The sequence below is a fragment of the Patagioenas fasciata genome, chromosome 3 (assembly GCF_037038585.1).
Source record: "Patagioenas fasciata isolate bPatFas1 chromosome 3, bPatFas1.hap1, whole genome shotgun sequence".
NCBI lineage: Eukaryota > Metazoa > Chordata > Aves > Columbiformes > Columbidae > Patagioenas > Patagioenas fasciata.
In genome coordinates this window covers 122,913,944-122,925,496 of record NC_092522.1, presented here as the reverse complement: position 1 = coordinate 122,925,496, position 11,553 = coordinate 122,913,944, and the positions used below count along the sequence as shown (strand labels likewise).

Genomic DNA, 11,553 nt, shown 5'->3' with positions numbered 1-11,553 from the left:
GGTGTTGAGGGTTTCCAGTGAAATGAGGAATGATCTCAGTCTCTACTGCAGAAATACGGAAAGTGGCCTAAATACTGATATCTAGACCCCTTTTCTGGGTACAGAGAGGGTAGGGTAGGGTAGGGTAGGGTAGGGTAGGGTAGGGTAGGGTAGGGTAGGGTAGGGTAGGGTAGGGTAGGGTAGGGTAGGGTAGGGTAGGGTAGGGTAGGGAGTGGAAATAAATGTACATCTCTGTGAGCTCTGACCAGACTTTGGCAATGAATCCAGATTTTGTCATGTTTCTGTGGATTGGCAATCTTTCCAGAAAAATGGCATGCAACAGATGAAAGGCATCATGAAGTCACTCAGAGATGATGCCCAGCAGAGCCACAGATCACTCAAGCAGCAAACAGCATGGCTTAAAGGGTGGGAACAAGAAGGTTTCACAAACAAAACAGTCTTCCCTTTCCCCAAACCACTTTTCTATTGAAACCACTAAATGTTAATGAGTTTACTAGCCCTCCAGAAATGAGGGTAGGTAATTGCAATGTTACTCACAGGATTCAAGATCAAGTTTACCACATTTAACTCAGAAGAAAAGCCAATGATGGTGGCTCAACTCACTGGAGATACTGTAATATGTAATGAAAATATACTTTTAAAAATAGAAAAGAAGAAAGAAAAAAGCAGTTTTTGATAAGCAGTTCTAGAAGTCCAGGTCATCCTGGTCAATCTCATCAGAGCCTTCTTTCTTTTTAGAAGATGCAACTTCATCAGTATGTTCAGCATCCTTTGGATCTGCACCTGCAGCATCTGCCTGGTCCTCATCACCCAAGGGATCAGTGCATGAAGATGATTTGTCCTCTTCTTCCTCACTCTCAGGATACATGTGTGAGGGTTTGCTGCTCTCATCACTTTGAACCTCTCCATTGGTGTGGTTGCTCACGGGGTTATTGTCATCTTTGTGTTCCTCTTCACCTTCACCTTCACCTTCATCTTCACCTTCATCTACAGAACCTTTCTGGGATTGCTGTGAGAAGTTTCCCACAGAAGAATAACAAGAAAAGGCGGCTGCTTTGTTCAGAGTCTCTAGTCTTTTGCTGTGTTTTTTGCCTTTGGCCTTTAAGGCTTTCTCAGAAACCTTGTTGTTGCCTCCATCTTGGTGTTTTTCATGTGCATTGCCAGGGTCATCACTGGGAGGTTCTTCATCATTCTCATCGTATTTGTCATCTCCTTCACTGTTTTTTTCCTCCTCAGCTGAACATGCCTCATTTTGTGACTCTGGATTTGCATCTTCCGCTGCCTCACCTTCATCCTGCTCAACTTCTTCACTTCCTTCTGCAGTATCTCCTTCAGGATTGTTGCCACTTCCACAGCCATCAGCATCTCCTCCACCTTCAGATGTCTCTTCCGGATCATCAGCCCCAATGTCCTCATCCTCTGGCTCCTCTGCTTCTTCAGCTTCATCATCAGCTTCATCTCCAGCTTTGGACTTCTCTTCAGTTTCCTGCTCTTCATTTTGAGTTTCTTCTTCTTCCTCTTCCTCAACTGCTTCTTCCTCTTCTTCCTTTGCTTCTTCCTCCTCTTCCTTTGCTTCTTCCTCCTCTTCCTTTGCTTCTTCCTCCTCTTTTGCTTCCTCTTCTGCTTCTTCCTCCTCTTCCTTTGCTTCTTCCTCCTCTTTTGCTTCCTCTTCTGCTTCTTCCTCCTCTTCCTTTGCTTCTTCCTCCTCTTTTGCTTCCTCTTCTTCCTCTTCTGCTTCTTCCTCCTCTTCTTTTGGATTTTCTTCCTCTTCTTCCATTTCCTGCTCCTCTTGTTTTGTTTCTTCCTCATCTTCTTTTGCTTCCTCATCCTCCTTTGTAACTTCTTCTTCTTCTTGCACTTGTTCCTCTTCCTCTCTTGTTTCTTCCTCCTCTTTCATGTCTTCCTCTTCTTTTTCTCTTTCTTCCTCTTCCTCCTTCACTTCCTCTTCCTCTTCCTCTTCTTTTGCTTCCTCCTCCTCCATTATGTCTTCCTCCTCCTCTTTTGTTTCTTCTTTCTCCTCCTTCTCTTCCTCCTCTTTTATTTCCTCCTCCTCTTTTGTTTCTTCTGCTGCTTCTTCTTTTACATCCTCATCTTCTTTCTCTTCAGTTTCTCCCTCTGCTTCCTCTTTTATTTCCTCTTCTTCCGCCTTCACAATTTCTTCTTCCTCTTTCTCTTCTTCCTCCTCTTTTGCTTCTTCTTCTTCTTCTCTTTCTTTCCCCACTTCTTCTGCTTCTTCCATTTCTTCTTCTTTGGTTTCTTCATCTTTAACCTCATCCTCCACCTCACAGTTTTGACTCTCTGATATTTCAGGTCCTTCTCCATCTCCGTTCAATGCTGAGCTGTCCTCTTCATTTAATTCTGGCTCCTTTTCTTCATTGCCATCCACTTCCGTTTCGCTTGGCTGGAGTTCACCCTCATCATTCTCCTCATTTGGATTGTTGTTTTCTGCTGCTTCTTTCTCAGAACTGCAGGAAACTGTTTTGACATCCTGGGCTGCTTCTGAGACACAGGCTTCCTCATCATTTTTCTTCAGCCTCAGGATTTGCTGTAAATCAAATGCTTTCATGACTGGAGCATTTGTGGCCACCACAGCATTTCTTGTGGGCTTAGAAGCCATTTTTTTCCTCACACAAGAGTCACATGGGCAGTATTCTTCCTCACTCGTTTGTTTACTAATACTGGCCTCAAAAGCTGCACTAAATGCTCTGTCTCCATCTACATCAAACGAGAAGTCTGATGTGTCCTCTAGTCTACTCTGAGTTCCAGTCTTGTCACTGAAGAATGACTTTTTATGCATAGTCTGCAATCGCCGTCTCCTCTGCTCAGTTTGGAGTGTTGACTCACGCTTGAGTGGTTCATCTGGAGGTCTTGGTGTCTTCTTCCCTGCTCTGGTTTTGATCTTTCTCAGCTCCTTCTCTATGCTTTTTTGTATCCTTTTGCTCACTTCCTCCTTCAGCTCCAGTATCATTTCATCCATCTGCTCATTGTTCTGCAGGTTCCACCTGACTTTGAACTCATTCATGGCACTGACATAGTGAGCCATGAACTCCTTCTCGATTTTCTTGAGCAGTTTCAGCACCCAGACTGGGTCCGGATCTGCTGAATTTTGCTGGACAAGGGATGTGCCCACATTGGTGGCCACATTGACATTGGGCTTTGGGTCATTTGGAGACTGTTTTTCAAGATGCTCTTCCAAATCAGCTTTCAGTTCAGTCCCACAGTCACCATCATTGATGTTGGTATCATCCGTAGTGTCTAGCTGATCAGCTTCCTCTGTAAGATTTTCTTTTGGGCGTTCATCATTTACAGCTTCAGCTTGTTCTTGCTCTTCATTTTCATCTAATTTGCTCTTTTCTTCATTTTCATCTAATTTGCTGTTTTCTTCATTTTCAGCTAATTTGCTGTTTTCTTCATTTTCATTTTCTCCCCCTTCCTCCTGACTGTTTTCACAGTTACTGCACTGATCCTCCTTATTCTCTTCTGCCTCCTGAACCAGAGGTTCCTCTCTAGTACAATGTACTGTTTCCTCGTCTTTCACTTTTAAGGAGGCTGTCGAAGGTCGGGATGACTGCTCTTCCTCTTTACTTTGCTCCTCAGCCTCAGCCACTTCAGTACCAGTCTCTACATTTTCCACTTGTCCAGCTGATTTGAATTCAACAGTTTTCTGTGCCGTTAAACCGCGGTCCCTGGCACCAGCAGTGCTCTCTTCTCCTGAGCCACCAGAACCACTGCTAACATCAACCCCAGAGGAGGACATCGGTGTGAAGTCATGATCTACAGATTTAAACCCAGAGGCTGTCTTTGCTGGCTCACTTGCCTCTTGACCTGAACTTGGACCACTTTTTTCAGCTGTGCATCCAAACCACAAGGCTTGAAAAATATTTAGTAGCTCCATATACCTTGGCTTATTCAAACCTTTTGATTTATCTGATGGATCCTCTGACTCTTCATCAAGGAGCTGGAGACTGGCAAGACAGGTAATCAAAATGTTGGCAGAGTTACTCAATTTTCTCCCCATAGTGGGGGACACTTCAGGCAAACTGTTTGATCGGTCAAATTTTGTTTCATGTTTTGAACTGAGCAAGGCCTTCATGATCTGGACAGAAGTCTGGACAGAGGTTGGCAGGTCTCTTCTGTTGTTTTGGCTGGATGTAACTGACTGGCTGCATTCTGCCTGGTCAGCCTTGGCAGCTTCGGACACAACCTCAGCAATTTGTTCCTCGTTTGCACATTCTTCAGCTTCTTCATTAATAGCAGTGCCTTCTGCTGCCTCTTTCTCCACTTCATCCTTTGCCTCATTTTCAGACTCCTCCACATCCTTTTTCTCAGCTTTTTCGACCTCTGAGGTTTCCTCGGCATTTGTACAGTCTGATACCTCGGTGGTTGCCTCTACACATTCCTTTTCTTCGTCATCCTCCATTTCATATTTCATAAGCAATGTTTCTGAAGGGATTTTACTCAGCCATTCTTGCACAACTTCTTCTGGAGATGCGTTTGGTAGAGCAGATGGCATTAAATCACCCCCTTCCTCCTGTGTGTCTGTCCCTTCTAACTCCTCCTCCACTTTTGTGTTGCAAGAGTCATCGATCTCTTTGTTCTTCTGATCATTTACTTCCTCTGCAGCTGATTTAGACCCATAGGATGTTACTTTGGAGGAATCTATGATTTCTTTCTGTTCTTTTCCTGTGGTCAGCACAGATTCAGTACCTATGCTGCTAACAGAGGAATTCTTCAACATGGTAGACCGTATTTTTTTACTGTTTGGCTTTCCTTTTGGAGGGGCAGGGCAATGCATACTACGTACAGACAAAGTCTCAGACAATGATGCTCGGCTGGAGTTTGACATCTTCACATGAAGATTTCTAGTTTTTATCTGCCTCGATTTTGAAGATTGAGATATATTTGATCGTGAACACCTATCATCACTTTCCTGGGATGTCTGTGTCAACAAGTTTTTATCTTTTACTTCTGACTTTGAAGAGACTCTTGAGCAGACACTTGCTGGATTTCCATTCCTAATCCCAGCCTCAGCTGAGGGGTCACCTTTTGAACATACACTCTCACTCATACTTCCCTGTCTTGAAGAAGGGTCCTCTGAATTAATCTTGGAATGACCCTCTTCAGCTTTTCCATTAGGCCTTGAAACACTTGAGCAGAGGGATGATGGCTTGCTGTTTTCTTCTCTATGGCTTCTCTTCTTTGAGCTTTTGGAGGCTTCACTGATGGTACTTTTCAAGCTTTTCTCTTCAGTAAAGCCTGCAATTGCCTCTGCTTCACTGGTAGATGAAATGTTTGATTGAAAAGATCCTGAGTTGTGAGACGTGGGATCTCCGATAGATTTTTTCTTGATTTCACATGAGCTTTTGGAGTAATTAGATGCCCTGCTGCATGATCTCAGATCATCCGCATGTAGAGAATTCTTTTTATTCTGAGTGGATTCAAGTGAAGACACAGACATTTCAGACTGTGCATCCAAATGAATGTGGTTGTGTTTGCTCCTTTTGGATCCTCTGGAAGAGCAAGAAGCATTGCACAGAAAGACCTCATCACTGTTGCTTCTCTTGCTATTCCTGTCACTAGCTCTGGAATGGGGGGTTCCTTGTGTAGAGCATCGTTCACCTTCACTGCTCTCATCTCTAACTAATTGGCTGTGTTTTGTTTTTGCTGATACTGAGCTGCCTTCATTGATTTCACTTTCTTCTTGTTCTGCTTCAACCTCTTCACCCTCTTTCTTAGGGTAGGACTCACTGGAGAAGGAGGAGACCACTACATTGTCATCAGAGTGGTCATCCTGTTCACTCTTCGGTCTGGGAGCAGTACAGTTACTAGAGTTGCTGTGCACGCTGTTGGCAGAAGTGGAGCACCTGGTGTTATCTTCTTGATTTGCCTTCTGAAGGCTGGAGGAGGACATGCTCCTGCCCACGCTACTTGTTTCCTCACAAACGTTCTTCTTGCTCTGCTTGGACTGCAGAGATGACCTTGACATGACACTCCCAGCTCTGCTACTTTCAATTTCTTCCACATCTTCCTTTAAGCACTTCACAGAGGAAACTTCAAAACAATTTTCATCTTCATTTTGTGAATTGGTTTTGCTGGCCTCATGGTCTTCAGGGGCGTCTTGCGTATCCAGGTTGTTTTCACAGCTTGAATGTGACATTACACCCAATGATGAAGGTCTCCGACTATTGCTCGTGTTTGTCCGAGTATATTCTCCATTGGAAGCACCTGTAGACAAATCACTTCGACACACACACTTTTTAATGGATCGATACGCCACTCTGTTCTCTATAGTCTCTGAATAGGATGAGGACTCTTGCACAATGTGCTCAGAGAATTCCTCGCTGGATGTTGTGTGGAGGCTATCCACAGATGCCATTTTTTTGTGGACTATTCTCCTCCGGGAAGATGTGCTGGAGCATGACGAGCGTGTGTGCCAGGTGCTTCGTACACTGGGCTCTTCCCTCTGGGATGTGTGCATGGGGTTTTTCCAAATGTCGTAGTCCTGGTGTTTCTTGCCACAGCTATGACAATGAGCCTCGTCACATTCTGATTCCTCAAGTTTTGACATGTAAGAGTCGATATCACAGGGATATAATGACTCATCTGCTTCTGAACTGGCTTCTGGGTTCGTTTTCTGTAAGCGGTCTATTCCACTGTCCTCCTCTACACCTGATTCTTCACAAGGCATCTGGTTCATCAGATTGGACTTCTTGATCTGGGTGGACCACTGCAAAGTCTCGTCATTTAGCAAGCGGAAGCGGACTTTCATCTCAACAGACAAGCTACCATCCTTGTTCACATGTACCCGTTTTTCTATGTCGTCATTGACCAAGGAATGGACCAGGTCCCCAGGTTTTGCGTGAGAGCAACTGTTTGAGAAAGGTGCACCATTATCAGGTGAGGCGGACAGACCATTAGGATACGACTTCTCTGATGATAAAGAAAATCTCATTGACCTATTGCTTGATGCTGACCGTGGATGTATCACACTTTTTTTGGTTTTCAGTCCAAAGTTCACTGGAGTTCAAAATAAGCAGAGACAAGAAAGATGGAGAGAAATGTTAGCTCATATAAAGATGGCACAAAATACATAGATCAAATCCTCAACATAGTGAATACTAATATTCCATTAAAGCTAAGCCTATGCTGGTTAACATAGGTAGAAAATTTGGCTTTGATTAAGTGATGGTCATAAATATTAAGTTTTGAATGAATAGCCTGTATTAAAGTCTTCTATACCTTAACTTTATTATGTTTTTTCTTCTAAATTGAAAGACAAACACTTTTTTAGAAGTTGTATTAAGTGCATGCCGGGAAGAAAAAAATATATATATTTACAGAGCAATTTAGTCTCAAAGTTTCTGTATTTTATCACATTGCAAATATGCCTTTATTTAACTGTACATGTTTTCTTTCTTCTTATTCAATCAGGGGAAAATACATGGAAAAGTGACCTTCTTTCTTAGCTAGAGGTCAAGTGTCACATGTTTACTGTACATCATCTACTTCTCCACTCACATGCCAGGAAACACATGTGTGGCCATGGTGACCAGAGCAGCACTCAGTCCCTGCAGGGATGGACCACTATAAATGATTATAATGCTTATTAAAACATAAGGGACAAATGCAAAGGGAATTGTAAGCTGGTGATAGTTACAAAGAGAAATAGTGAAATAGTGGTAGTTATAGAGTAAAACAGTGGTAGAAAGGGAATTTTAAGAATTGCAATCCGAAGCACATCTCTGTGGCCCAGTGCAGTGATCTGCATAGATTTATTGAGGTCCTAGACCCTTCATTTCAAGCAGAGTACATTGCATTCGTGCTGTCTTGCAAGATATGCATCTATCTTGTCTCTCGTCCATGTGTTTGTTCAAAGTTTACTTTTATATATCTAGAAAACCACATGCCTCTGTAGGCATATGGATAGACAGCTGAATGGAGGGCATTTTATAAAGGAAGCGTTGAACAGGGAGCACACCAATCAAGATCAATAACACACGGAATAGCTTCTCTGTGGCCACCCTTATGCATTCAAACCAACATGTTCGCTCTGTTTCTTGACGGACAAAGAGCTTCTGTTTGTTCCCACCATTCTCTCTCATCCTTTGTGTCTCAGGCAGGGAGCATGGGATGCCTCTGTCCTGAAGTTTCTACAACTAGTTGCCAACAAACAAGCGAATCTTCCCTGGCTCCTGGTATTGACGATAGAGACAGGTGCACCTCCAGAGCACGCTTCATTTCATCCTAAAACAAATCCCTAATACAGGAGAGATGAACTGAACTCTGCAAATGGGAAGTTTCTCTTCATAGACTACTGAAGGTGGTTGATCTAATTACCTTAGATAACTCATGATGAAGCACCTAAGAAATATCATCCTGAACAGCCCATAATATAGTCCTTCCTGAACATAACTTTTCCATTAAAAAAATGTTTCGTTCCCAAAGGGCTACGCTGAAGCTGTAACCTGCAGGGCAAACAGAGCATCCTCTGATGCAGGCAGATGCAGAAGTACAGACATTATGTGACAGACAGACAAGGGGATAGAGGATTCGTGGGAAATCTCAGGGGTTTGGGGAGTCTCGGAGGCAGACACAGGAAAGGAGGGAGTTCTGGAAGGAAAAGGAGACACAGAGATATGAAAGAGGAAGGGAAGTCAGCCAGACATAGGGAGCATGTAGAAGAAAGACTGGAGGGTGTAGGGAGGAAATCCTAGAAGGAAACCAGAGAAAAAGAAGGGGAGGATGGAAGGCCTGGGAGGCAGAGGGAGGGAAGTACATTTTCCACATGAAACTTGGACACTGGGGCAGTACAATGGGTGCCTGTAATCTCCATGTTGTGGGACACAGGCCTGGACATGGCGGTGCAATACGCCCCGGAATTTTTCTTACTTTCATTGTTCTCGTTGACATTGTTGCCGTTGGAACGGGGAGCCAGGTCGGGCAGCTTCTCCACCGAGTGTTTCCTCAAATTCTCCATCGATACAGGTTTAAATGGCTCCCGACCAACACACACCAGCACGCTGGGGCAGTGAAGCAGAGCCTGCATGCTGTCGATCTAGAACGAGAAGAGCAAGTGGATCACCAAGAGCAAGTAGAGCAGAACTAGGTTTTACCTTCCAGGTCCAGAATCCATTGACATCTAGATCTCACCTAAAATAAAACAAACATGGTTCTGGAGAACTTCAGGGTCTACCCGTTGGCAGGCTCTGTTGCAGTATTCTTCCATTGAAAGAGAAGCTCTGCTATGTTTTAATTAGATCTCCCAAGATAGGGAAGTGGTGGGAGACATTGCCTAAGAGAGAAGATACCTCATTTATTACAAGGTTTTAGATCTTCTGGGAAAGATTTGAGCATAATCAATGTAGTAATGAGGAAGGGGATGGAACTGAAGGCTTTTCAGTTTCCCTTACAGAGAATTTTACCCTTTAATTTCTCTAATTCCTATATGGGACAGCAATTATTCCCCAATAAATGCTGGATTCCAGACTGACCATTAGTTCTCTTCCTTCCTCAGCTCAGGAAGGGACAAGAACTGTCTCTTCCCCTAATATTACCCCAAATATTGTCTTGAATATTACCTCAAGTGTTGCCTCAATGCTGGGCAATGTAGGACATTGCCCCTTAGTATGAGAAGCACCTGTGAAGGACTCTCTCTTCCTCCATGAGAACCCAGGCTTACACGCAGCCTCTTCCTCTTCACCTCATGACCTGTGTCTGGATTACACACCAAGTCCTTCATGTCAGCTGCAGCTCGGGACAGGGAGCAGGGCTAGATGTGGCAGGAAGCCACTTCTACCCAAATACAACTTTTACCTGGGTCTGAGCAGGACTCAGGTCTTGTGATGAGTACTGGCTGGACAAAGCCTGGACCCCTCTTCCATCTTGCTTCTGCAATCCCTTATTTGTAAGATTCATAGAATCATAGAATGTCCTGAATTGGAAGGGATCCACAAGGATCATCAAGTCCAACTCCTGTCCCTGCACAGGACAACCGCAAAGTTCACATTATGTGTCTGAGGCTGTTGTCCTATTGCTTCTTGAAAATTATTTGGTTTGGTGCCATGACTATGCCCCTGGGGAGCCTGTTCCAGTGCTCCACCACCCTCTGGGTGAAGAACCTTTTCCTCATATCCAACCTGAACCTTCCCTGGTACATCTTTCTGCCAAGACTGAAGTTAAGTTACAGGGAAACCACTTGTTGGCTTCTGAAAGTATGAGAGGGTTCTCTTGCTGTCTGAGAGGGCTTCAGAGTGGCCAACATCTTCACAATCTGGCTAGGATATTCCTTCCTTCTCAGACTGCTGCCTCAGGAGAACATCTCTAGAGCACATGGGGACTCACCAATAAGAAGTGACCATGCAATGGGCTAACCAAGATGTTAGCTAGCACCAGTGGTGGGCTGAGCACTATCTTGCCCATAAGATGCACCCTGACCTCACTGTGCCACTTAATCATCGGTCCTTTAACTAGCAGCTGAGTATGGAAGAGAAAGTTTTGGAAGAGCAGCTGTGATGACAGTTCTGCAGATGTCGCACCTGCCTGGCATAACAGTGCACGAAGAAAGGACCTCATGCTCTACATTTTGCTATAGCAAAAGAATACAGAATGAGTTCCCCTCCAGAGCCCAAACCCTTAGTTTGTTAGAAGCTTCTGGGGTTTTCTGAGATTAATAAGTACCACCAGGGCTTTGAGGAATATTAAAGATAATAGTGCTGGATCTTTTGCAGAGAAGAAGAGGGTGAATATTTAGAGGGTGAAAGAACAAGACAGGGACAGACCAAATCACACTTATGATCCAGTTAAATACTTCTGGAAATTTTTCTTACGGTAAAGCATGTGGCATCAAGTTTTTAGTGGGAATGAACTACACTCCCATTGTGGTCCCATTACTTTTTATTTCCTCTCTGCACTACAGCAACACTTGCAACCTGAGGCCCATTGAATTTAGTGCTATAAAAGCCCACAATAAGAGAGGCTCTACTGTCTAAAACTCACATTAAGCATCACAAAACTCCTGAGTCCATGTGAAGAGCACCATGAAAGAGAAACGAAAACTAACCCACAAATCTCAGTCTCTGTCTACTGCTTGTCACTTGTCAATAAATCCACTTTTTGTCCGCATATTTCTAAAGGAAACATCTTTCTAGCTCACTCAAATAGTGTATAGAAAGCCTGTAATATAATTAATGACAATATTTTGAGTAGTTTTTTGCTGCCTGTATATTTCTTTTCCTTCTTTACATTCCTGGTCTTTTTTATTCTCTTTTTTATTTGTTTAGTGAGACCTTTCCGCATGTCCTCATACAACTAGAAAGAAAATGAATGTGAAAATGGAGAAAGATAAAAAGAAAAGGAGGGAGAGAAGGCAGGAAAATAGACATGAAATCCCTTTTGACCCTTATGTAAAACAATCTGTCTTTAAAACCCCACTAGTTCCAGGAACTACTCTTGTTCGCTAAGGACATTTTTTTTTCAGTGAAAGGTATTTTCTGTCCAGGATATTTCCTCACACGTACTGTGTCTGTATATAGGTACTTCAATCACACTCATCAC

The 11,553-nt window shown here is 43.6% G+C and overlaps 1 protein-coding gene across 1 annotated transcript in view; it reads right to left on the bottom strand.

The window, feature by feature from the left end:
- Nucleotides 1-685: 685 nt before the first annotated feature.
- Nucleotides 686-11,553, bottom strand: part of RP1L1 (RP1 like 1) — a 29,536-nt gene continuing 18,668 nt past the window's right edge. Inside the window, exons 3-5 of the mRNA XM_071807289.1 lie at nucleotides 8,879-9,055; nucleotides 2,084-7,018; nucleotides 686-2,029 (exon numbers count right to left, since the gene is read on the bottom strand). Coding sequence (XP_071663390.1) covers nucleotides 686-2,029; nucleotides 2,084-7,018; nucleotides 8,879-9,055 — 6,456 coding nt within the window. The remainder of the gene's footprint in view (nucleotides 2,030-2,083; nucleotides 7,019-8,878; nucleotides 9,056-11,553) is intronic.